The sequence below is a fragment of the Acomys russatus genome, chromosome 3 (genome assembly GCF_903995435.1).
Source record: "Acomys russatus chromosome 3, mAcoRus1.1, whole genome shotgun sequence".
Lineage (NCBI taxonomy): Eukaryota > Metazoa > Chordata > Mammalia > Rodentia > Muridae > Acomys > Acomys russatus.
Window position 1 is genome coordinate 27,955,726 of NC_067139.1, and position 27,862 is coordinate 27,983,587.

Consider the following 27,862-nt stretch of genomic DNA (forward strand, 5'->3'; position numbering starts at 1 on the left):
TATCTTTCTAATCTACCTCTTGATTAGTTATATGAATTCCACAAATGGAGTCTTGTTAAAAGCCTTCATGTTTCTGGTTCTAATCATGATTTTGAAGGTCCTTGGTGACTTGAGTGTCTATAGGTGCTGCTCGGCAACAGAAATATCATTTTGACAGGCATACGGAGTGGAGGAGGTCTAGTCAGGGCAAGGGTGCAGATCATACCATAGTTCCCCCCTTGGGCTTGTCTTTTACTCTAGAACAGCAGTTTGACCCCTTTTGCGTCAAATGTCCCTTCTACAGAGGTTGTCTAAGACCACTGGAAAATACAGGTTGTTTATATTATGATTTATAATATTACCAAAATTACAGTTCTGAAGTAACAACAACAACAAAGTTTATGGTGGGGGGATGGGGTCCACCACAACATGAAGAAAAGGGCCACAGCATTAGGAAGGTTCAGAACCACTGCCCTAGGAAATCCTTGAAGCTTAACCAGAGTGCAGCTGCATATAGGGCTTAGAATCTTTATGTGGTCGGATTTTTTTCTAAGGAGTAAGTTTGTGCTTATGCAGAATTTAGTAGTTTATGAGCTGGACAAGACTTCAGATAATGTAGTCTTCTCATTGAGTTCTCTGGAGATATTTACATGTTTGTTTGCAATGGTAATAAAAGCCATTCCCTTCCTACAACCCTTATGCCCTGGGTGACAGTTCTGAGCTATGCTCCAGCAGAAAGAAGGTTGAAATATGAGTGTTCTGAGTCCTGCTTTTACCTAAACATCTGTATCCTCTTTACTTTTAGAGAGTCACAAAGGAACACTGTTATAAAATTGTTAAGTCTCACAGTAGGTTTGGGACTGTTCGCCTAAGGACTTGCAGAAGTTCGCAGTGCAGACCCCTAATGTTCTTAGGGAGTAGACTTTTTGCTGAAAACTCTTAATCCCGTTCCTGGTTTCATGCGCAGAATTTTTTCCTAATTTTCTAGTAGCCACTAGTGTCATATGCCAAACCTACGGCCTCATGCTTGCTAGATAAGACATGCGCCCTAGCCCTCCGCGAGCACCCCGCCCCTTCTTCATTTTATCTTTTGTGTTGGAACACTGGTTCTTTATTTCTTCATCACGTGGCTTTATTTTGTTAATTCTCTTAAGAACAAAGATCCATATGTCTATTTATATTTAGAATTTGATTTGATTTATTATTGTGTAAATGTGTCCACATATACACACCATGGCACATGGATGGAGGTCAGAGAACAGGTTTTGAGTGGTGGATTCTTCTTTGCTATGTGGGTTCTGGGGATTAAATTTAGATCATAAGGCTTGGATAGCAGGCTCTTGCTTGCTGAGCTATCTTGCTGGTCATGAGTTCATACTTTAAAGTGATCCCTTCAAGGCATCTTGTTGCTGCAGCTTGTGGTTCTGGGGTTCAACCATTGAACTGCATCCTTAGCCATGCACTATCATGGCTTAGGAGGCTAATGGACATCCGGTTTACTTTTTAACTCTTTGAAGGCAACAGTCAAAATGTCTTCTAACCACTTCTCAAAAGACGACCACATATATAATGTTGTGTACATACGTATGATGTAGTTTATAGTGTGGTCTTATCGCTGAACACGTACCTGGTCTTGATGTTGACAACTGTCTTGAGCTTACATGAGGAAGTTAGCGCTTTTGCATTCCTTCATTGGAGGGTTAGTTTGAGATTTGGACAGAAGGAATGTATTGCCACTTTTACACTCTGACACTTCTTGTTAGGAATACGGACATTCAACCCCCCTCCCCTGGAAAAAAACAAAAAATAATGGCTGGCCAGGATCTTGCTATGGTAGATCAGGGCACCTGTAAACTCAAGAAGACCCACCTAGCTCTCCCAAGGGTTAGGATTAGTGATGTGTAACACCGTACCCTGTTGAAGCTTGACAGTGAAATGTGAGTCTGAATATTTGTTGTGTGCCTGATTTTTGGTAACTCCATTCTTCCATTTTCACAGGATGACAGCGATGGGATCCCATGGTCAGAAGAGAGGGTGGTACGGAAAGTGCTCTATTTGTCTTTGAAGGAATTCAAGAATGCACAGAAAAGGCAGCACGGGGAAGGCATTGCCGGGAGCCTGAAAACAGTGAATGGTGAGTCTACAATAGGAACTGGATATGGTCTCTCTGTATTGCCTTGTTCTGAGAGAGCTCATAAAGCTTGAGTTTTCTGGCCTAAGCAATTTTGGCTGTATGAATATATGTTTTGGACATACATTTGAATCTATAGATTTATTTTTTGTTTTATGTATTGCAAAATGGAATCGTGAATGTGCCTTATTCTGTTTTGGAGGCCATAAACTGAATAAGCTACCTATATAGTGCAGTTTTGCATATATGTATGCATGCATGCAAGCAAGCATGTAATCAGTCTACCCTGTATGTGCACAAAACCTTTTAATCTTGTTGGAACATCAAGCCTTGTGCCCTACTTATATAAAGAAATAACCTAAAAGCCTACTGCTCCTTGTGCTCTGTGCTACCAACCTTGCAAGCATACTGCTGACTTCCTTTTTGATCAGGTTTGGCCAGTTGCTACAAGACATGGGTGTACAATGGTTAGAATTCCTAATCTCAAAATGAACCTTTTCCTGTGTTTATTAAGGAGATCTGGCAAACTGGAGGGAACTGGCTCCCATGGTTATTACTTTTTATTTCTCTGTTATTCAGTAGGATCTTTAGGAAACAATTTCATTGTCTGTTTTCTACTGTGGTATATTCCATAGTCTATTGTATGTATCTTAATTGCTTATAGATTATGGAATGAATTGTTTATGTTCCACTTTGTATAAAACAAGGAAAGAGCCACAGGAAAAGATCTGTTCTTGTCTTAAAGATTTGGCTCTGGAAACAAGAGAATCAACACATGCAGTGTACCAGATGCCAGGAGATAGTTCACACATGACTTCCACTTTTCCTTTCTCTCCTGCCTCCCTACAACCTCTCCTTTCTCATGTATGCATATGATGACCATGTATGTGCAGACCTGGAAATCAGAGGGCAGTCTTGGTTGTTGGTCCTTACTTCCCTCCAACTTGTTTGAGATGGATCTTTTTTGTTTGTTTATTTTTTTTGAGACAGGGTTTTTCTGTGTAGCCTTGAGCTGTCCTAGACTCACTTTGTAAACCAAGCTAGCCTGGAACTCATAGTGATCTGCCTGCCTCTGCCTCTCTAGTGCTGGGTGTGCACCCCCACATCCTACTTGAGATGGTTCTTGATTGCTACTGTGTTGCCCAATTTTCTTTGCCTTAGTGGAGTATTCCATGGTTTCTTGTTGGAGCTAGCATTTACAGAGTGGATCTGATCCCTCCCTCCCTCCCTCCCTTCCTGCCTCTCCCCCTTCCTCCCTCTTCCCTCTTGATTTATTTATTATTGTGTAGACAGTACTCTGCCAGAAGAGGGCGTCAGATCAGATTATAGATGGTTGTGAGCCACCATGTGGTTGCTGGGAATTGAACTCAGGACCTTTGGAAGAGCAGCCAGTGCTCTTAGCTTCTGAGCCATCACTCTAGCCCCAGTGGTAAGGTTTTCTAAAACCACCTCGGTGAATTCCATTGCGCACCCAACTTGTTTTGCTGTCTTAAGCTGTGAAGGAAGACACAAACTCTACCTGGTAGGTTTTCTTAATGTAGAAGTTTCCTTGTATTGAAGTAAGTATGCCCATTAAAACAATGGGTATTTTTTGTCTGTGTATTATGCGTGCAGTATGTTTATGCCTTGGCCCCAAAGAGGCCAGAGAGGGCATCAGTTCCCCTGAGACAGGAGTTAGAGACAGTTGTGAGTTGCCATGTGGATTCTGTGAACTCTGATCCTCCAGAAGAAGCCTTGGCTTGGCCTTTTTTATTCTATTAAGTATCTCTCTGACTTCATCAGTGCTCTTCTCAGCTAACTTGTATTTGAAAGGTCCATTTGGAGAATTATGTAAGTTCTAGAAAGCCATTTTCTATTCCTTGGTTGCAGGTAAATTCTAAGCTCTCTGTAGGGATGGTTTATTATCACTGTGTAGTAATATTTTGTTTAAATTCATGAATGTCTGGGCACTGAGTGATGAGGAAGAATTGGATTGAATGCCAGAGCAAGAGTAGAGAAGTAGCGACTGTTTTTATGTTTGTGAACAGGAATGTTATTCTATTCAGGAGTCGCAGGCAGTGCTTTAGTACTATTAATTGTCCATTGTCAGAAATTCAGTATAGTTTTTTCTAACTGGTAAATATTAGTCATTATGAAAGCGGGTAGACAGTTGTCTGGAGCTTAGTAATGAATGGTATTATTTGGATAAAAGGAGAAAAACTTAAAAGTTGTTAAAGCAGCACCCACTGCTGCTAACTGTCTGGCTAAATTTAGCTTTGACTTTTTGATACTTAGTGTGAAAATACTAACGGAGACATTGTACTGATAGCTACAAACTGCTTTTCTATTATGATTGAAGACTTAACGTGGCACCACATGTATAGTGAAAGCTAAGTATTTGTCAGGTACTTTCTTTGTTTTTTACCTTTATACTGACCCCAAACTTGTGATGTTATAATCCTCTCACTTCAGCCTGACAAATGCTGTTATTACAGATACTTGGCAGGTCTGTCTGTCCACCCATTTGTCCAAGCCGATCTGCTTGTCTGCACACTGTTAGGGGGTTGTGCGTGCACTTAGTGGTCAGAGGACAACTTTTGGGAATCAGTTCTCACCCTTTGCCATGTTGATGCAGGGTTTCTCCCGTTTATGTTGCTGCTGGGCTGCATACTTGACTAAATAGTCTACTTCCCACCTGCTTATAGGATTGCTAGAATTGTATATACCTGCTACCTGCTGTGGGTTCTGGGGCTCAAACTCTGGTGCTGGCATATGCAGCTTGTTTCAAAAGTTTCAATTTTGTTGTGAAATTGATGTGAATATGAGAGTGTCTGGTTCTTCTTAATCTTTTTCAAGAGTACCTTTGTCACCCTGCAGACCAAGTTTCATCAGGACTTTGAGTTGTGTGTGGTGGCTTTTGTTGTTGTTTGTTTTTTAAAGAACTTTAAAACTCTTTAACCAGGCATAGTGGTAAGTACACTGGGAGGCAGAGGCACATGAATTTTTTTTGAGTTCTGAGGCCAACTGGATCTATATAGAGATGCCTGTCTCAGCACTGCTCACTCCCACCCCATAAACAAAAAGAACCTTTCCTCCAAAGAATATTAAAGGTAGTCAAGTTTGGTGGTTTTATTGGAAAGAGCTAGAAAGCAGAATCACTACAATGGGAATAACTCCTTTTGGAGAATGTACTTTTCTATACTTACCTGGAATGCTGTACTATTTCCCTCAGTAAAAGGGAAATTAGGGAGGATTCCAGGCATTGAAATCTGTTGATAATAGAGTGGCTTCTCATTGTTGTGTGTGAGAGGGTTTGTTTCACAGTTCCTGGGGAGGTAGCTGGTCACGTTGTGGAGAATTGTGGCCAGGCCAGTAACCCTCCAGATAAATCCCATCTCCTTCCACAACACTAGGCGAGGACCCATGTTCGGAAAGCCTCTTGCCAGAGGGGAGGAGTGGCGGGTGGAGAAAGATGTTGTACATCCAATCAATGCTTATTACAGGCTGTTGCTCACAGCCTATACCAAAAGAAACATGTTCTATAGATCATATGTAGCCATGGCTTAGGTTAAAGGGGATATGGTGTTGAAGCAAGGAATATATTGATTTAATTGCGGTGGACAATGGAGATATTACTTTGTCAGAGGACCAGAGCTCAGCTCTCATGTTGGTGTATCTTATAGTTGCCAGTGACTCCAGTTCTAAGGAATACATACCGTCTTCCAGCACATATGTTCAAATATGCACATCTCATAGCCTGTATAGAAATGGTACTCTTTAAGTTTTTATGATGAAAATGTATATAGTGGCAATAGAGCTTTTAGATTGCTCATTAAAGAGGGACAAGTGCACAGCTTTTACTAGGATGTGGAATGTCTAGAGGCAGGATGGTACTTAAGAACCTGCAAGCTAAAAGGTAGAGATAGCCCAGGCCCCTGTGAGGCAGGGGAAGTGCAAAGATGGTTCAGAACAAAAGCTGTGGCCTTTTCTTTGCTTTGGACAACTACTTCTCCGCCAGGGAGTTGATATTAGCATCGATTCTTCATTGAAGGAAACCGAGTTTGTTTCTTGTGTTCTTTGTTACCGTGTCAATTGCAGTTAGCCTCTTGGTTAGGGTATATCATGCTTACTTGACCCCTCCCCGTGCCAGGAACTCCTGTGGCTTGAAAACCTGTGGATGTCTTATGAATATGTCAATTGCTATAAAGAGACAACATGACCACGGCAACTCTAATAAAGGAAAATGTTTTAGTTGTGGCTGGCTTCCAGTTTCAGAGCTTTAGATGATCATGGCACTGTGCAGGCAGGCATAGACATGATGGTAGAGAAGGGACTGATAACTATTACATGGGCGTTTATTTTGCAGTTGCAAGATAGGAATTATAGTTCAAGTTATGTAGCGTTGATTTCAGATGATAATTTGCATTCCAGAACACAAGAAGCAACACTAAATCTCTGAAACTGTTATGTTGAACACAGCATGCTTTATTCTTTCTCCTGCCATTTTTGTTGTCGTTGTTGTTGTTGTTGTTGTTGTTGTTATTATTATTATTATTATTATTATTATTATTATTATTATTATTATTTTTGGCTTTTTACTTTTATCTGTCTGTCTATCTATGGTTTTTGTTTTTTGGAGACAGGGTTTCTCTGTGCAACAGCTCTAGTTGTCTTGGAAGCTGTCTGTAGACCAGGCTGACCTCTGCCTCCCAAGTGCCGGCATTAAAGGCATGCGCCATCACTGCCTGGCTATGTTTTTATTTCTGTTTATTGGTGTTCTTGCATGAATGTCTGTATGGGGATGTCAGATACCACGGAACAGGATTTACAGACTTTAACGAGCCATTAGGTTCTGAGAATTGAACCAAAATCCTTTGGAAGAACAGCCAGTGCTCTGAAGTGCCATCTCTCCATTTCCTTCTGTCATTTTAAAAACAGATATTTCTAAACTATTGCTTCTTCTATAGGAATTTCTTAGGAAAAGTTGATTTAAAAAAATCTAAAATAGTGCTTTTTGCATATGAACAGTGGGGTGTAGTTGGCATTGTTTTCTGTTGAGGCAAATTGACTTAACTTCTGCTAAGTCACTGGCATGATGAGGGAGCAGCCCATGTGAAGAAGTTGGGTGGTTGTCGCTGTTAATACAGAGAATTAACATAGGAGCTTGTGTCTGAGTGGCTGAACCCGGCCTTCCACTTACTTACACAGGTCATGTAATAACCTAAATGGGATAAGATATTAGAGACCTCTTTTTTTTATGTCCTAAAATTATGCTCACTGCTCATCTTTCTTTGGTGCTCCCGAAGTGACATGGACTGAAAGCTTTTGTCTCTTTAAAGGAAGCAGAGGAGAAACTTTGAAGGTATTGTGCATTGACTGAAAGACTTTACATCTTCATCGCAGCTCCATGCGGTAGCTGGGTTGAGAGATGAGGCAGTGTTAAGATCTGCTGATGGTGAGCCTTCTCTCCTTCCTGCTGTAGTTAATGCCACTTTCCCTGATGAAATGAAATGACAAAGGTTTTCAAGAAAACCTTGCAGAGGCTGGGACCTTGGCCACTCTTTCAAGGCCCTTGGCCTGCTGGGCCTAAAATTAGAGACATTTAAATAATAACATGCTACACAAATAACGAGTACACATAATTACACAGTAAGAGAGGGGAGCTATTAACTGTATTTGAATTTCATTTGCTTCCTATAAATGTCATCTCAGATCAGCAAGCCCTTTGGCCAGCAAAACAATTTTGAGTAGATTTAATGGAAGTTGGATCTCTTTCTTTAGACCCTTACAGAGGGTCAGGAATTGTAAAAGTTAAGCTGTTCTTCTTATTTCACAGTTAGTGTTGGAAGGCTTATCTGGATGAGCATAAGAGTGGAGTAGCAGTTTGCTAATCCAAACTCATGTGGTAGTGCCAAGATCAAACCCAGTCTTTCTGGACTAGACTCCTATTTAATTTAATTAATCTACCAACTAGTTTTGGACCCTCCATCAAGAGGGGCTGGAGAGCTGGCTCAGAGGTTAAGAGCACTGCGTATTCTTCCAAAGGTCCTGAGTTCAATTTCCAGCAACCACATGGTGGTTCACAGCATCTATAATGAGATCTGGTACACACCTGGTGTGCCGGTGTACATGCAAGCAAAGCACTGTACACTTAATAAATAAATAAATATTTAAAAAAGAGTCTAACATAATTATTCATAAGACAACTCTTGTTTTCAAAGTAATTTTTCTTTGTAAACATGTAGCATACAAGTCATTAATTATCTTGATTACATTTTAAAAGTATTTCAGTGATTCTTCCCCATCTCTCCCAACCCTTCTGCTACCCTTCATCGCTGTACCTATGTACCTTTCTAGCCTCTTTTTCCTTTTCATATCCCATGTGTCAATTTGTTCATCCTGCATTGCCTATTTTTGCCCTCTTGATATCCTTTCTAGTTTCTCTTTGAAGGAGGTTAAGTGAAAACTGTTAATTAAGAAAAGTACCTCACAAAGGGGGTGGTAAGTATTTACTAAAGTGACCATATTTCTGGGCTTTTGTAATTGAATTAATAGAAGCAGTAAACAGTTTCGGTTCTTTACCCTCCTCTGTTTAGTTGTAGTCATAAATGCAGTCACCTCAAGGTTAAGGTGCGTGTGTGTACACGTGTACATACTTAGGTGTACACCTACGTACCTACCTTTCTGGCACAGTGGGCAATCATCTGCTTCACCTTCTTGAGTGCTGGGTTCACGGGCATGCACCGCCATTGTTGACACTTTGACAGGAAATAATTTTTTTGGTGGAGTTGATGTGTGCCCATCCATGAAGCCCAAGTGGAAGTGCTTTGGAGAAGTTGGGAAAAAAATAAGTTAAGCAAAATTACAAAAAAAGATTCCTATAGGACAATTAGATCAGAAACCAGCATAGGCTAACAGGGAAGCAGCTGATGTCAGGGACATGAGTGAGGTCTTCTAATCAAAGATGCAGAGTGACAGAGATGGACTAGGATTTGAGCTATACCAGAGGGTTGGAACTAGATTCAAGTAGCTGTCACAACAGATTTCCCTGACTGGCACACATGTTTGTACTGTGGATAAGGGAATGCTTTCTAGAGAGGAGAGGGAAGGGTCTGTTCAGAGGTGTGTTCAGAAGCCCGACTTCTTAAAATAGGCATCTTAGGCCTTGATGAGGAGTTTAATTGGAAGGAATGGATCATATTGATGACAGACTAGAACTAGAAATCTAATTTAAATGGCAGGTGCCAAGCTTGCCAATTAGAGCATTACTAGTGGTCTGGAGTTTTCAGTCTGAAGGATCCGTTTTTTCACTTTAGTATACTAACTCACTCTGCCTCCACTCCCCTAAGACATCAGTTTGAGACTTTCCTTTATAATTTTGTTTCTTGTTTTTGTTTTCAGAAGGGGGGGAGGGAACCCAAAAACCCTGTTGGTCTTATGCCTTATGCTACTTCATCACTATCTTTTATTGGGAAAATTCTTGGAAGGAAACATCTGAGTGGACTGTCTTCTAACTCTGGGGAGGTAGAGGCAGGAAGGATTTCTGAGTTTGAATTCAGCCTGGTGGTCTTAGTGAGTTTCAGATTCTCCCCCCACTCCCCCAAAACGGCTGAAATGTTAGTTCCTCCCCCCCAAAGAAAACCCCCACAAAAACCAACCAATTAAACAGCAACAAGCTCCTCCAGCCCTCTCTTCTGTCTTTAATGTTGGGATGGAACTCTGCTAAAGTAAACATTTTTTTAAAAACAATTTTATTTAGGCTTTGTTACATCATCTTGGGGTTTAACTTTTCTTACCCTCCCCCCCCCCCCCTTCTCTTTTGAGTTAAACTTGAAAAGTTACTGCAGTGTATACTAATGATGTTTTTCGAGACCGAGTTGCTCTGTGCAGCTTTGGCTGGCCTTGGCTGGCTTTGCTGGCCTCAGACTCGCAGGCCTTCATGCATCGCGGCACCCAGCAAGGATACTGGCCTTCTGCTCTAGGTTCCCACTGCTGCTTCACCTGCTTTTGCCATTGGGAGGCAGAGGCAGGCAGTTCCAGCAAGCTTGTTTACATAGCCAGTGAGTTCCAGGACAGCCAGAGCTATGTAGATAGACTCAGTGCAGTGCGGGTGGGAAGAACAAAAAGACCAAAGCTGCAGGCCAGTGCCTGCATATAGGCACCTGTCCTGCTTCTGACATGTCAGGCCAGTGCCTGCATATAGGCACCTGTCCTGCTTCTGACATGGCAGGCCAGTGCCTGCATATAGGCACCTGTCCTGCTTCTGACATGGCAGGCCCAGGGTCTCTGCAGTTAGCTGCTCCGCACGCTGAACGTCGTTATTGAATGTCTGAGGTACAGTGGAGTTCTCACAAGGTCACTTAGATAGGAGGTGATCCAGTGGGAATTTGGATATAGGAGTCCTGACTGGTTTTGCTGTGTGTAATCCAGGAACTAATTTCCTTTTTCTTGGAAGATCATGAGTGCAGTGTTAGTAGTTTACTTTGGATAAATGCACATATGCCCAGTGAGCAACCCTCTGCTACTTCCCTATTATGCCAGGGTAGTTCTCTTGACTTCCTATGAGTTACACCTGTTCCTTTGTAGGAACATTATGATTCTATATAGGTTTCCACATGCCTTGGAACAATAAGGCTCTTTGGAGCATCAAAGGCCTGGAGATTAAATGTTCCTATGTATGTCTTTTGTCACTGTTTATATACACACCTGGCAGTATTGGAGTGAGAGCCCCATAATTGGAAAGTTGGCATGTTCAGGAAGCTTTGTGGATCTGTGTGTGTCTCTGTCTGTCCCTGCATGCCCAAACACACAAACGTGTATGTATGACTTAATTTGCAGGCCAGAAGTCACGTCAATTGCCATTCATCTTAGTAGGTCTGTCTAGAAAGCCCTAGAAATCCTGCTGTCCCTGCGTCTTCATTCATTGTTGGGATTTCAGGATGCACTGTTGCCGTCCCTCCTTATGTGTATACTAGGATGCTTGTTTTTATAGGGGATACTATAGACACTGACCTGTCCTGAGTCCCAGACTCTTAAATGTGGCTCATCATTATGGTTCAAACTATGCAATGTGAGCGTTAGGGCAGTTTCCCGTTCATTGACCTCTTTCTCTTGTAGTATATGATTAGCCAAGACATGGCTAACCCCAGTTGTACGTTAAAGATTTTGTTGTTGTCTGCTAATTTGCTTACATAAAGGCCTGTGATGCACTTGCTGGGCTTGAGTATGCAGATGGGTATGGTAGCAGTGGGAGAGAGGGTCTGCTGATCATCATCTTGTGGCTGCAATGAAAGTCTGTTTCGTTCAGCATCCTGTAGCACGGATGCTGTAGTAGGTGGCAAGAACAGCATCAGACTCTGCACTGACAACTCTGTTCCTGTTGAGTGACCTCTTTATGCTGGGAAGAAAGCCGCACTTCAGGAGTAACAAATAGTAATTTACCCTTTCCTCCTTTACCACTGGCACAGGCTAAGGACAGTCAAAATCAGAGAATTACAGCTTCAAAACAAGAAATAAAAACTATCTTTTCATTATACTCTGGTAGGACACAGGGGCAGTGAAAGTAGGAATTCATTTCAATGGTGAATTATGTTGGATTTTATGTTAGTACACATATATGTTTTCTTTTGTGCTTATGTGACATTTTCTTGATGATGTTTGCAAAGTCTTGTTCCCATTTGGATAGAATTTTTCAATGTAAATTGAAGGGGGGGGGGGGACCAGATTCACAAGTAAATAGAACTAGCGTAGAAGGCAGGAGGGCTGAGTACCTCTGAGGCCATAGTGTGATCAGAATGATTTTTGTGGTACAAGAGGGCTTGGTGACTGAGGTGGACCTGAAAGGAAGAGTCAATATTTTGAGATTATATGAGAAGAATTCTGTTGGGCCTTTGGGGTAAGGAAACCTTTCTATCTATACAGCAGTTCAGTTGAGCAGCCATTTTTCCTAGTACTTCCCACCCATTTTCTCTGCTCAACCTGTGTACAAAGGGCCAAAGTGCTTTGGGGTCACTAGAGAGTTCTTTAATCAGGCGCAGAGGCAGGTAGCCTATGAATAGATAGAGCCTATTCTGCTTATGAGTGTTCATACTTTTTTTTTTTTTTTCTTTTTAAAGACAAGGTTTCTTTGTGTAGCCATGGCTGTCTGGGACTCATTGTTTAGACCAGGATGGCCTCCAGCTCACAGAGATCCACCTGCCTCTGCCTCCCGAGTGCTGGGATTGAAGGCATGTGCCATCATGCCTGGCATAGTTTCATAACTTTTTAAAATCAAAAAATGTATTGCTGTTTCATCCAAGGAAGCTGAGAGGATGATAGATGGGAACATGTGCTCTTTATAGTTTAGGACTTCTATCTGGGAGAAAGGCCATCAGCCTTGAGGATAAATCAGCAAAATGGACCTTACGTGGTTCCTTCAAGGCTCTCCTCTTCCCCCCACCCCCACCTCCAATACACACACACTTTTTTTTTTTAAAAAACATAGTCTCTTGACTTTTTCCTAGAATTTTGGATATCACTGCTGATTTGGCTCTTGAGAGAGATTTGAATTTCTCTACTTAAGCCCCATTCATTTATTTTTTTCTTTTGTTTCTTCCATGGTTTGGGAATTTTTGAAAGGGATTCAAGCCTATTAGTGAATCTTTTGGAAAGCTAGCTGCAGTCCCAACTAGTTAACAGGCTCAAGTAGGAGGATCCTGAGTTTGGCCACCTGCGGCTGTAGAAGGGAGGTGGGCTGCTTGTCTAATACATGGAAGATTTAGTTGTTGTCAGCACTTTACCACGCTTCTTTCCAAAGACTCCCTCCCATGGAATTGCATCTTGCTATCTTCTTCAACACTGCACAAGTCTCTACGTCCTTGGCTCCGTCTAGAAGACAGTCTAATGCTTGTGTTATCTCTAGACATGAGTAGGGCATGTACCACACTAGTGGGCATGATCTCATGACATCCTCAGATTGGGGGGGCGGGGGGAGGCTGTTTACTCATTGCATATGACCCTGGCTTTTACACAGTGGATTTACTCTGTACTCATGGTCTACACCATTTGTGTCCATGGTTCTTTTTGTAAAGGACTGTTCTAGCTGTTCTTGAAAAGTGTTCCACAGTTTTAAAGGGTGAGCTGAAAGGCTCTCAGCTGGTACTGGAATCTCTCTCTGGGAAAATACTGACAATCTTCCTAAGTGAAGGGGGATATCAAGAGCAAGGAAGCCTATGGTGGCTATATGCTATTATTTGTTTTATGATCTGATATCGTGTCTCCTTGTGGTATTTTCAAGGGCTCTTTGTCTTAGAGAGCCTTCTCCAAAGTACTCACAAGTTTTGATTTTCTTTTATTTTTTTAAGATTTGTTTATTACTCATGCAGTATTCTGCCTGCCAGAAGAGGGCACCAGATCCACCATGTGGTTGCCCAGAATTGAACTCAGGACTTATGGAAGAATAGCCAGTGCTCTTAACCCCTGAGCCATCTCTCCAGGCCCTTCTTTTTCTTTCTCAAATCGGGAAAGTCTTAGGGTGATTTTTAACAGATGATTCTACCTATTCCTTTTTTTTCTTTTTTATTATTTTATTTATTTAATCACTTTACAGCTTGATTGAAGACTCCTACCTCATCTCCCCCCTTCAGACCTCCTCCCTATTCTCCTCTGAGAAGGGAAACCCACTCCCGCCCCCACCATGGGTACTGGCACGTCAAGGACTAAACACACCTTTTCCACTAAGGCCAGAGAAGGGAAACCAGCTATGGGAAAGGGATCCTAAGGAGAACAACAGAGTCAGAGATAACCCCCTCTCCAGTTGTTATGGGACCCACATGAAGAACTGTCCATCTGCTACATATGTTTAGGGGTCTAGGTCCAGCCCATGTGTGCTCTTTCGTTAGTTGTTCAGTCTCTGTTAGCCTTTATGGGCACAGCTTAGTTACTTTGTAAGTCTTCTTGTCCTTGACTCATGTGGCTCCTCTAGTCCTTCCTCTTACTATTTCACATGACACCCAGGCTCTGCCTGTTGTTTGACTGTGGGTCTTTGTATCTGTTTCCATCAGCTGCTGCATGACACAGTTATGCTAGGCTCCTGTCTGCAAGCATAGCAGTATTGTTAATAGTGTCAGGGGTTGGCTCTCTTCTATACAGTGGGTCTCAAGTTGGGCTAGTCATTTCTCTCAATCTCTGCTCCATCTTTATTCCGATACTTCTAGTAGGCCAGACAAATTTTGGGTTAATGCTTTTATGAGTAGGTTGGATGTTCCTCTATCCACTGGAAGTCTTGCCTGGCTATTGGAGGTGGCTGTTTCAGGCTCCGTGTCCCTCTGCTGCTCTCATCTAGGGTCACCCTCATAGACTCCTGAGAGCCTTCCCTGTCCCAGAGATATCTATCTCTCTCTCTCTCTCTCTCTCTCTCTCTCTCTCTCTCTCTCTCACACACACACACACACACACACACACACTTATGTTGTCTGTCTTTCTGATCCCCGTCCCTGTTCCCCTCCCCACACCCTCTCCCACTCAGTTACTTCTCTCCATCAACTTCAGATGTCTACTTTATTTCCCTGAGAGAGATTCAAGCAAACTCTCTGTTGGGCCCTCTTGTTACTTTGGATCTATGGATTATGTATGGCGTGGTTATCCTGTTCTTAATGGCTTGTATTTACTTAGAAGTGAGTGCATACCATTCTTGTATTTTTGGGTTTGGGTTACCTCACTCAGGATGATATTTTCTAGTTTCATCATCCATTTGCCTACAAATTTCGTGATTTTTTTTGCCTTTTGATGAGACTGGTTTACTTTTCTTGCCTTTGTTCCATTCCCACAAGCATTGTGATAAGAGCAGAAAATGTGCTGTCGCTTTATTGTTTGCTGTTACCATCTATGACTTGTTCTGAGAAAATGTTACTGTGGTTTCTATTTTCCTCAGCTGTTGGAGGGACATTCAGCTACTTCCACCATTCCCTATAGAGGTAGGGTTGAACTCTAGGGAGAGGCTAGTGTTAACTGTTTTCTCATGGCAGCTACACACCTAGACTGGAGATTTCCTCTACTGCCTCTATTGTACAGCCCACAAATGTTCTTCCTAGGGTCTCCTTGTATGGAAGACTTTCCAAGGAAATAGGTTAAGATTGCCATCAAGTGGCTGTTTTGGGTAGTGGAGGACAGCATTCTGATAACTCAAGTTTCTTGTCCTCTCTGTGCAAATCAGTGAAGTTTAGAAATATTGCTTGAGAAATAGTCTGCTCTTGTTTTGGGCCGTGTAATCCCTAATTGTGCCTGGTACCAAAGACAGGTACAGCTGAAGCTGGCTGGGTGCAAGGCCCTGGAACTATGATGTGTACAGACCATTAGAGATAGTTCACTGCCAACCCAGGACAGGAGGAATCATAATCTCAGTCCTCAAAAAAGATCATCCCAGAACATCAAAGAACACACAGAAGATTAAAGGTGTGCTTTCGTGTCTGGATTGTAGTTCATTCCAGATATAGTCAAGTTGACAAGATTGTGATAGCCATCACGATAATAACCAGGCCATAAAACACCTAACATGACCTAATTATACTCCATACAGCTGCAAACATATTGTAAATTTAGAATAGTTGTCAGTGCCCTTTGAGGAACATCCTTTTAGTATCTCAAACTGAAATATGATAACCTTATTAAATATATTCTCTTATTTAATGTTAAGGAAATTGAAAGAAACACAAATATCTATAAATTGCATTTTTATCAATTTCAACAGAACTACTTACGTCAATTAAAATCCTCATTTCTGCAACTAGTCATGTGGTCTTTAATGGTATTTATAACTTCATACCTCTACTACTCGTTCTGTATTTCCTCTACCTTCTGCAGGTACCTCAGCAGGTCTTGGCCATCTTCCTCGAGGAGTGATCCATACCTTCATTCTCTGACGGGTCTGTTCATGGTTTAGGCTGTTGTACTTTCCCATTGTCTATAACCACAGGGCACTAAGAGATAACCTAAAGAATTCCCTGTACTCCTGATATAATCCTCTGAGGCAGAAAGAAAGGCCTGTTTGTTGTTGGCTCCCATTGTTTTTCTATTTCTGCAGTGAAGTAATACTTTTACTTTCTGGAGTGGCATTCTCAGAATCAATGTGAATTCGTTTGAATTTTTAGTACCTAAGAGAAAGTGAACAGCAAAAGCATGATTAGGATTGAGGTTCTTCCTATAAAGCAGTAGCTATGCCATGATGCAGACCACTTGAAAATTATATTAGACTAGTTGTACAACATTTGAAGGTTCTGGTTATCAGTACCTTGAAATCAGGATCCATTCTGAGACCAAGAGCTAGAGCTTTGAATCAACTAACTTCCATTTTCCTTACCAGGCTATCCTACACAACATGGGTAAAGAAGGACAAATGGTTTGAATCAACAGGTGCTCCCACCACCGTGCACAATTGCTTGCTACATTAGAACATTTTTCAAGACTTTACTGGCTTAACATCACAAAGCAGAAAACCTGAAATCCAAAGTACTTCAAAAGCTGGGTCTTTTGATCGTCATAAGGGTTTTGGGGTTTTGTGGTGCTAGAGACATGGCTCACTAGCTAAGAGCCTTTGTAGGACATGTTTGTTTCTTTTTGTTGTTTTGAGACATAATTTTTTTGTCTCAACAAAAGTTTTGGCTGTTATGGAACTAGCTGTCACAACAAACCTGGCCTCAAACTCAGGTAAAAGGATCCGGGTTGCCAACAGCCATCCACATGGCAGCTCAGAACTGCCTGCAGTTTCACTTGTAGGGGTTCTGATGATTTCTTTTGACCCCCCAAGCCCACTAGGCACACATGGTACATATATACACAGGTACATATATACACAGACGAACACACACACACTAACTTCCCATATGGTGATTTTTGTCCTATTGTGTTTAACAGTGAATGTCTTTCTGGTATTTATGGCATACTGTATGTCTTCTCTTAGTGTCTATATTGTATTGTTCAGTCAGGAGAGGCTTGTATGATCTGTGGAATGTGGATGAATGTAGGGAGGTCATTCTGAAGTCTCAGAAAGAACCAAGACAGAACAATGTGTTTGTATATCTCCCTGGTCATGTTGGCTGTAGGGAGCATGAATTCCTGTCTGCATCAATTCTAGTGGCATGAGTGCTGGGTGACTTCTTAAACCAGGAAGCAGGAGTGTTACCAACTCAATTATCTAAAGAGTGATTTTTCATTAGGGATGGTTTTGGAAGCCATTTGTTGTTGCTCAAGAATAAAGGATGGGAACCAAAGAAATGATAGACATTCCATAAACATGAGACATAGTTATAAGCTTGCAAAGTTAAAACCTTGCAAATGAAGTGTTCTTTTCTCCTTTCTCTCTCCCCCTTCACCCCCCCCCCCTTGTTTCTTTTTTTCTTTCAAGACAGAGATTCTCTGTGTAACAGCTCTAGCTGTCCTGGAACTCTGTAGGTCAGGCTGGACTTGAACTCACAGAGATCCACCTGCCTCTGCCTCCCAAGTGCTGGAATTAAAGGCATGCGCCACCACCACCCGGCCTTTTCTCATTTTTTAAATATGATATTACTGTACTGTGGTACTGACTTGTTGGCATCCATTTTACTCTAGAAGCACATTTTAACATAATTATCTATGTGTGCGTGTTTAGTTTGAATATGTGCAACTATGCACTCAAGAACACCAACAAACAGCTTCCAGGAATCCATTTTCTAAAAATACTTTATTAGTTTATGACATTAGCTGTTTGAGAGAATCAGGTTAAAATATTCTTCAACCCTTTCTTCAACCATTTTCCAGTGAAAATTTCTTACATTCATTACTCAAGTTTAAAGGATATGTATTTCTTTGTTTTGTTCCCCCTGGCACCCCCACAATGTATTTCTGAGTGAATTTTGCTTGCGATGCATGGTGCCTTGTTTAGAGTATTCTCAAAAGATTGATTATCATCATCTTTAACTTGTATGGCTTCTTGTATGGCTAACTTTTAAAATCCATTGAGTGCTTTTCAAATATTTTTAAACATTAAAAGAAACCAATCTCCTACCCATCTCTTTCCCCATCCAAAATGTGTTTCTTGAGATGTTTCCCACTCAGCCTTGATCAGGATACCTTCAGTACTGCTTTCTCCTGAAGGAGCAGCTGACACGGAGGTGACACTGGTGATTTTATAGCATCCTTGGCATTTCACATTCTTGAAGTATGAATTGGGGTTCTACACCATATATTTAATGTTGCGTTTCCTCTTTTCTGGAGAAGGCACCAAAGATGTGTCAGTATCCCCCTGTTTCCTTGTTTTAGTAATAGTTAAGATATCAAGTTGTAATGTTCTTCAGATCTAGCTAGCTACTTTTTCAGAGATGATCCCCTCTTGTCAGCTAAAAATTCTTTTTGTTTGGCTCAATTTAAGCATGGAAGATAATTAACAAAACCCCTTTCTCTCTGCTGCTGTTCTGCTAGTAGGCAGTATTCTGTCACTTGCTATAAGACAGCTCAACCAATAAGGACCAGAAAGTTCTGCGTGTGCTATTGTCTATTCTGACCATCCTTCTCTTAGAGAAATATCCTTAGCACATATTCTTTAAAAGAGGATCCTTCCTTCCTTCCTTCCTTCCTTCCTTCCTTCCTTCCCTCCTTCCTTCCTTCCTTCCTTCCTTCCTTCCTTCCTTCCCTTTCATGCTACTGAGGCATCTTTAATTCTCAAATCGTTCCGTTTTACAAAGAAGTCTGGCCCGATGATCTGTACAAGACTACATTTGCTGAGAGGCCAGCTTCCTCTCATGAGTCTTCTTCCTTCACGACCACCAAGACCAGAGGGTTAAAAGAAATTTTTGATTAGTTTTATCTTTTCAGACGGGGTTTGTGTGTGTGTGTGTGTGTGTGTGTGTGTGTGTGTGTGTGTGTCTTTTACCAAATTGAATGTCCTAGTTTGATTGTAGTGCCTTTGTTTTTAAAGTTTTACTAAGTTTGTCACTCAACATGGATCATCTTCTAAGTTACTACAATTACAGGCATTGCTTTCTAATTGTATGGTGGTGTCCTGATACCCTGTTTGCTATTGAGGCAACTGTGCTTGTTGCAGTAGTGCAGCCTCTGTGGCATTTTAGGAACTATCAAGTAAATTGGGAGGCTTTCAGACTTGTCTGTACCTAATTCTGCTTGGTATACAGACAACGTTTCAAGCTTTAGTTAAATAAAAATTTCAAGTCAGACGTAGTGGCACATGCCATGAACTCACAGCAGTCTGCCTGCCCCTGCCCCCCTGGTGACAGGCCCAATAAAATAAAATTTGGCCACAGAACCAAAAGACTTATTAGGTCATAGATATCCCTTGACAAACAGTTGTGGGATTTCTGCAGATACCAAAGCTCATGGAAGCTCTTTGTGGAACTGTAGCCAGGCAAAGTGTCTTGTGTCTGTAATCTCTACCACTCAGGATGCAAGGCGTGCGAACTGTCAGTTCATTTCCAGTCTGCACAGCAGGTGAGTTTCTACCTGAAAATAAAGAACCTGTGCACATCTTTCTGTACTCAGATCATTTCTCACTAACACAAAGTAAACACCCTTTAGTAGCTGTGTTGACTTGTTGTTTAGGAAACTAATACTAGTACAGATGGAATTTTTTTTAAAAGATTTACTTTATTAAATTCGTATATTTGTGATTTTCTTGCATGTAAGTCTGTGTACCATGTAAATGCAGTTCCTGAGTAGGCCAGGAGAGGGTACTGGATCCCAGTTGTGATTTGACATTTGGGTACTGGGTCCTCTGAAAAAGCAGCTCAGGCTCTTGAGTCATTTCTTCAGCCCAGAAGTAAATTTTTGTCCTTTATCTCTCCCCTACCCCAGATCTGTGGCTGCTGGAATCTATGGTTATGGGTTGGACGTTTTCCATAGATCTATGCAGTCTGGTCATTAAAATCCCACATTTCTTTTTTTAGAATTCTAGTCTCCACAGCCTCATAGTCTGTTAGCTAGCTCAGGCAGCCTATATAATCTCCTCCCTTTTGTGTGTGTGTGTGTGTGTGTGTATGTGTGTGTGGGGGATTGTGAGGGCTAATTGCACAAACCTCTCGTGTTAACATGCATATATCAGTGCAGCTTGCATGGAAGAGGTATCATCACTGCACTTGGGTTGTGAAAGAATCTCTCCTCAATATGCTATAACTCCCAAGGCTTGCCCTTTTCTCTTTAAATATGATCTGGATGATTTTATTTGTTTGTCTGTTTAAGACCAAATTATAAATTATGTGGCTCAAGGTAGCCTAGAACTTACTGTAGCCTAGGTTTGTCTTAAACTTGTAGTGGTCCTCTTGTCTCGGGCTTCTCAAGTGGTAGGATCTTAATTGGAAGTTCCCACATTCCACTGAACCAATTTTTCAGGTTGGTTATATGAAGTAAATAAGGTCTTAGCATTCTGAAGCAACAGGTTTTCTAATTAAATAGTGCAGCTTTATGTCTCCAAAACAGAGTAAGACATGCAATGTCTTCTTCTCACGAGACAAAAAATTGTTTGAATTGGAATTTACCCTGGTTATTTATTTTCAGAAGCTAAATGCACCTGGAGAATTAGTTGGAATTTGCCCAACTTGGTGGCAATGTGCTAGTAGAAATTATTGATTATGGAAGGTGCAAAATGTGCCCTGAGATTTAGGCGATAGGTGGAAGGCAGTGTGTACCTGGCTGCCTGCATAGATCCTTTCTGAAATTCTAGCCTCTTCAGAAATAGCATTTTGTGTATAGTGCTTTGCTTTCTGCTGTCTTGAGTAACAGGTCTTCATGTGGGCACTTGAAGATTACTATGACAGCACATTGCTGTACATGTAGTGTATGACACCTGCTTGTGCAACCAATTTGTCGTTCATTCGACTTGTAAATTGCAATCAATCAATCTTTCTTTCTTTCAAATTTCTACTAATTCTGTTCCTAGATATGTATCTAGTAAAAACTAGATGCTTGCTTTCTGGTATAGCCACAGAGGAATTGCATCATGTTGATATATAGGAACACACTGAATTATTTCCAGTACTTCTGAACAAGGAAGTCAAAATAAACAAAGGGATAACTAAAATACCCACTGTTGAGCATCACAGTCTGGTAATACTTGGGTTGTTTTTTGTTTTTTTGAGACAGGGCTTCTCTGTGTAGCCTTGACTATCCTGGACTCGCTTTTTAGACCAGGCTGGCCTCAAACTCACAGAGATCCACCTGCCTCTGCCTCTCAAGTGCTGGGATTACAGGCGTGCGCCACCACTGCCTGGCTAATACTTGGGTTTGAGAAAGGATATCAAACTCAAGACAGTGGTGACTTTGTGAAATCAGAATAGAAAAAAGCCTTTTCCTTGTTTTTCCGTCTTTTCTTTTGGGAAGGTTTTTTTGCAATTCGTAAGGCCAGTGGCGTGCTTGCGTGTGTGTGGTGGCAGCTCTCCTACTGCTGGTAAGCCTTCCCGTAGGATGATGGGCCAGCATTTTATCTAAACAGTTGCAAACTTACTGGTGTTCATAAATAAAGGGTTTTCTACTCTTCTTTATGCCTCATAGCCATACAAAGGTGACAAATGTGAACAATTGATTTCTTTTACTTACTTTGAAGAGGACACCAGCAGCAGTGATTGGAAAAGGCCTTCTTAGAGCTGAGTGTTGTTAAAGGAAACTAGAATCTGTATATATTATTCTAAAACTTCATTTCTCTCCAACTATATATGCCACAGGTTCCCTCTTACTCATCTCATTTCCCCAGAATTGGTGCTCGCCAAAATATCTGCCCATCTTCTCTCCAATTTCCTGCCCTGGGTTCATTGTTGAAGAGACTAGATGAATCCTGCAAAAGGAAAAGATGTCCATGTCCCAAGCGTCCTTAGTTGACTGTGCATGATTTATGCCGCAAAGAGACTCATGCCAAACACTTGCTCAGTGTTGCAATAGCATTTTGTGTGGGAAAGAGTTTTGTGAGTTTCTGCTGAGAGAGAGAGAGTATAGAGAATTCCCTGTCTAGGAGCTGTATACTAGCATGTCAATACAGGCACCGGGCCCAAGTCTTGAATGGCCCCTGTTTAAGGAGACACAGTGACTTGGAGTATGGTTGGAGACCAGACTAGCCGAAGCCACAGCTTTCTCATCTATTACAATAGAGTTGCACCACACTGTTATTCTCATTTAAAAGTGGTGGCTATCACAGGCTTCAAAGAGGATTGTCACCTTCCTTTCCAGGAAGTGCCGTATTTAAGTGTGTCTTAGTCCCTCAGAAATGGCCATGATGGTATCATACCTCAGGAAATGCTAGTAACGGCCTTTAGCATTCACAAGGTTTAAATTAAGTTAGTGGTTGTGTTAAGAGCCTGAAAAGATGAAACAAGAGTGTCAAGTTATCAGGATGGGGTTTCCCAGTGCCCTGGGTATAAATCTTGTAGAACTTTTAGTGCCCGCTCATGAGCTCAGTCACCATCTTTGCTTTCCTTGAAAGGGCCTATGAAGAGAAGCATGTTCATAGTGTAAAGCGTGTTTTCACATCACCATTGCCAGATGAAGTTTAAAAGCTTCAAAGAAAATGACTTTGAAAATCAAAAAAGAGACATGCATTTGGGTTATTGGAGGCCAGTTGGATGCCTGCCTTTTTCACCCCTCTCAGCAGCTGCCAGGCTACAGAGCCTGTTTTGTGAAAGATCTTCAAGAAACAATGAGGGAAAACAGCTTCAGCTTGATTAGATTAGATCAATTTATGTGCCATAGGGAGGTGCCTAGGCAGCGATGGGGGAGGGGTGTCCTGTGCTGGCAATGGCCCCATGGCTGCCCATTCAGTGACTTCATAAGTAATGAAGCTCCCATGGTGGCTGCAATTGCAGGAAGGGGGTGGGAGGGGTTGGAGGAGGAGCGTGTGAAGAGAGATTTCTGCAGTCTGTCTGGAGAGCGGCCCAGGTTTCCCAGCCAAAAAAACAAATAAAAATAAATAAAAGGCAAGTGCTGAATGACACAGATTATGATATTAAAAAGGGATACCATTGAAACAGTGCCCTTGCTTCTGCTGTTGTTAAGAGATGGGTGTGTGCAGGAGGGGGAGGGGGTGGCTAGTGCACTATACAACAGGCCATCCCTTGGACATAAAAGTCAGTACAATTAAATTGTGACTGTCCCTTGCCAACATGTTACCTCCCTTCATGTGCCATAAATTCTGTTATTTTGATTTGTCCGCATTGCAGGCTGTGGAAATGACAGGATGAACTGCTAGCCTTCTTTTGCCCTTTCTCATTTTAATTTATCAAGATGGTAAAAACCAGAGAGTGGGGAGAAGTCAGCCAGATGCCCCCTCCTCTTCACTGTTCGATTCTCTTCCAGGCCCATAAATAATCTTCTCTCCCGACTATCTCCCCTCCCCCTTGGCCCCCGCTGCTGTTCGGCTGTCCTATTGCCGCGCGGAATCTGCACTGCCGCTTGCTTATTACGTACAGGGGAGGATTGTTGACAAGTGCTCCGGAGCCTGCCTCACTGCGCTCTCCCTCCCACCCTCCCTCCTTCCTCTGTCCTTCTTCCTCTGTCTCTGCAATGATCCGGCTCTGAGGATGGCTGCTCCACGGGTCTGTCAGGTGCAGTTTTTGGTGGCTTATCTTGAGGAACCTGGGATAGAAGGTCTGTTCCTATAAATAAAAGAGAAAAAGACCCAGATAGCTTGTGATTTGTTTCAGTGTGATTGGGCTTTTGTTGGAGAAATAGGCCTTTGTGGGTTTTCCTGCTGTGGATTCTGATTATATACCCATTATCCGTGGCAAGGGATGTGTGTGTGTGTGTGTGTACGTGTATACACAAATTTAAAAGTGCTTGGGTTTGTTTAATTTTATTTATTTTAGATTTTATATCTTCCTTAAGGGCAATGGTGGCTCCTACTAAGATACTGTGGAAATTTACAAGAGAGAATCAATGTCGTTCTTAGCATGTTAAGCTCTGTTGACCATTTTGGCCAAATCTGGAGTTTTTAATCAGGCTTGTGTGAATGTAGACATTTCTCTGGGGACTGGCTATTCAGCAATAGCTGATCTTTTTATTGCTGTTAATTTGCCAATGTATATGTTTATTGGCCATCATTTATAAATAGATGCTTGATAAAAGTTGTCACTTCATCCTTATCCTACACCTAGTTGCTTTTATAAAATGCATTGCATGCTTGGTTTTATTTCCCTGATTCTGTTCTTTTTATGCTGTCATTTCCTTAACAGATGGAGGAAACTGAGGCATGTAAATAGAGGTCACATCCTCCAGCGATTGTGGTTACACCAGAATGCTTTGAGCTCACTGTTTTTTATTTTCCCTGTATTTGGTGCATTAATGTGAATAAAGCCAAATGTATAGTGAACCCCATCACTTGTGGGATACATTCCTATAGCCTTCCCTTGTATAGCTTTTCATTATATTTCAGTATTGGAAAGACTGTTGCTCTTGGAAGCAGTAGGCCATAGTGAATGTATTTGCAGCGCTTCTGTTTGGACACTCAAATATAGCCATCTGAAAAGTGGGCGGGCAATTTATTTATTTATATGCAATTGAAATAATGAACTTGGAGGAATCCTGCAGGACCCCCCCCCCCCCCCAATGCCAAGAGGTTTTGATGAGGGTATATCTATGAACACATCCATAAATTTTGTTGTGTTGTACAGCTTCGGCAAGGTATAAGCAAAGATTAGTATTCACTGATGGTCTTCACTTTGGAGAACTGGTATTATTTTGGAAATTAAACTTTGAAGATCTAAACCTGTGCACACTTTGCCATTTCTTGTAGAAATCTTTAGCTATCTGTTAGGAGCACCAAGCTTTGCCACATATATCTGTTTATCTCAATATACAACTTTGTAAACAGTACTCTTATTGATTTTATTTTTTTAAAGGCTCATAACTCTGCATTCCATTGTTCTTCTGCTCATAGCCTAATAAGCCCAGTAGTGCCTGTCATGTGCTTTTTCTTAATATGGAAGACAGCTTTTGACTTGGGATGGTCAGCACTGGGCCTTAAATGCTGGGAAACCATGTTTAGTAGCTGGGAATAGAAAGGTCTACACTGCTGGTGGTTGCATGGTAGGCATGTGTTTGACCTGTTTGTCAGCGTGAAATGTAAACAGATACTGGATGGTGGATGAGTCTAGAATTTAGACCCTGAGATAGCAATGATTTCATACAAAGACATTGTATTGTCCTGAAGGTGTTTGCAGGCAGTCTCGAAGTGTACTTGTTTTAATTGCTGCGAAAGTCATAGTTAGCCTAAATGAGTGAAAGAAATAATTAATACAGTGTGTGGTTGATCTTTGATCCAAAGAAATGAGGGTTAATGCCAAAATAAGTGCTCTGATGGCCTTTGGGCTATTTCAGAATTTATTATTATTTTTCTTCTGAAGGCCAGGCATTTAAAAGTAATTGGGTATATAAAGTTCATTTGTGAGCTTTGTTTTGCTGGATCTTTGTTGTTGGAGCCTTCTTTCCCCTTGTGATTGTTGCTTAAGATGCTTGAAGAGGGATATCTTTTGTCTTTGGGTGATATGGTTCCCTCTTTCATCCAGGGCTTAAGTTATACAGACAGAGTAAGGCCCATTTTGTAAAGCTGCTACCTTATTGAGATGCCCACAGGTGAGGAATATGGCTTAAGGCAAGGAAATGTTTTGTTGGCTCTGGGGCTTTTGGTGCCTTGTTTGATTAGAAATAGCTTTCCATCCAGCAGACAATTTTTCCTCTCACCATGTTGGGTTATAACATCCTTTATCAAAATATTGGTCTTGCAACGGAGGTTTTTTTTTTTTTTTTTTTTTTTTAGATTCCTGAAGAATAATATTTATAGAGACTAAGATTGGTGGTAGGTAAAGGCCTCTCGTAGATTGTTGATATGTAAATCAGAATTTATATCTATGTTATTGAGATGTGACAGAAATGAGCAAAACACCCGGCCTTACCCTTCTGTAGTTCTATCTATTTTGAGGTTTCATAGGGGCTGGGATTTTGATTACATTTTCTTGAGTAAAATGGGGAATCTCTAATGATGATTTGAGAGTAGACAAAGGGGAGTCTCAGTTGGCTGAGGGGTTGTTCTCATGAGGGAGAAGGACAATTATTTTCTATAATCCAGGGTATAAAGCCATTTTCATTTGCGCCTCGTTGACCATAAGTGTCACTTACATTCTTCCTTATGACTGTCATTTGCTCTCAGCCACATCAGTGTGGATCTGGCTGAAGTATGTTAATGGACAAGCCAGTGTTGGCCTTCCCAGGTTCTGCCCTGCTCACCCCTGCCTACCTCTTTGTGTTGGGTGTTCACTGCTGACATATATATGTACAGTTGAGGGTTAATATCCACCCACATTCATGTGTGAATACTTGCACTGTTTTAAAAGCAGACAATCCAATGTATGTTTCAGAGTCTGAGGGAACCAAGACTCTATTTTTCACTAGGAATGGCAGCAAACCATGCATTCTGATTACCTCAGAGAGGTTCCCTGCCTTAACCAAGCAGGCTGCTATTATGATTTTCCTCCCAACTATAAGTGAACACATATGTGCAGGCATACACTGAATGATAAATTGCTATTGAAAACAAAGCCCTTTGAGTGCTTGACTGTTTAATATGTAATGTGATACCTTGTGTCATAGTGACAGGGTGGCAGACAACATTGGCTGTGTAACTCAGACTCACCTTTTGTGCATACTTCGTATAGGAAAGCTAAAACATTGCATTTCCCTAATATGCTAATAAGTTTTGTATGCTCCAGATGTTTGAGAAACACTGGAACAGCTTCAAAGCCCTAGTTGTTTTCTCTTTAACCTTTCTGGCATTGCGTTTGTGGAGTAGAGTGTTCCTTTGGTTGTGTACTCTGCCATGCCTTCTTTGTGTCTAAGACATAAAATCATGAGCTATTTCTTAGGCGTTAGAAAAGAATTACCTTGTTTCTACATTGTATCCTGTAATCTAGAGTTGTCATTCATTGTTTAAAATTATTTAGTTGATGGAAGCTTTCATAAATTGTTTAAATTTTCCTATATATTGTCATGTGAGGGCAAAGGGAGAAAGGGTCATCATTCACACGGCATTTCCAGTTTTCCGCATTTCATTTTGCCCTCTTCTGCTGCTGCTCCAGGCCCTTGTGTGGTGGTGGGAGGTTTTTATTATATTTGTTGCTAATTGTGGAAATGAGCTTCCAGAGAGCCTGGTAGCAGCATGCTGTTGTGTTGAATTTCATGGAGGGGTTTTCTGTGTAGTATGGTGGACAGGTTTGTATCTAAGCTGCATCCAGTTGCTGATAGTATGTAGCTGAGGTAGCAGGCCCAGGCCCCAAGCTGTCTTTATGCTGGTGATTTAGAATTTTCTGCTCATATTTATTGCTTTTTTGAAAGACAATAGACTGGTTTAATTTAAGTTCAACCTACTGAATATTAATGGAGGAGAACAAATGTACAGAGGCTGGATCTTTGGGCCATTCAGTTTCTTCTCTGTTTAACCTCCTGTCTCCAACAAACGCTTGTGTTAGCAAGAGCTAGTGTTTGGGGGGAAGGCTGGAAACATTAAAAATGGGGTACGTGATGTGAGGAGAATACTGTTGCATTATTTATTTCTCTTTGGCTAAAAATATTAATTTACAACATTGAGACAGGGCTGTGTTATGCAGGCGTAAGAAAGGGCAACACACTTTAGCCCCTCTAATGTTGTCAGGATGGCTATGCTGCCTTTTGGCATCACATTCCATTTTGCTGATCCGGTTCTCCGCATTCAGGCAATCTGTAACATCAGAAATTAAATTCGATAGTTGGAGATGTGAAAAAGACTAAGGAAGTGAATTG

The 27,862-nt window shown here is 41.4% G+C and overlaps 1 protein-coding gene across 4 annotated transcripts in view; it reads left to right on the forward strand.

Moving 5' to 3' along the window:
* Jarid2 (jumonji and AT-rich interaction domain containing 2) overlaps window positions 1-27,862 on the forward strand; it is a 191,518-nt gene that overhangs the window by 82,367 nt on the left and 81,289 nt on the right. For 3 of the 4 annotated variants that reach the window (XM_051170638.1, XM_051170646.1, XM_051170661.1), the window contains one exon: window positions 1,978-2,113. In XM_051170638.1, coding sequence (XP_051026595.1) covers window positions 1,978-2,113 — 136 coding nt within the window. Of the gene's footprint in view, window positions 1-1,977; window positions 2,114-23,574; window positions 23,681-27,862 lie in introns of those variants that run through there. The other variant, XM_051170652.1, reaches the window with a different exon arrangement.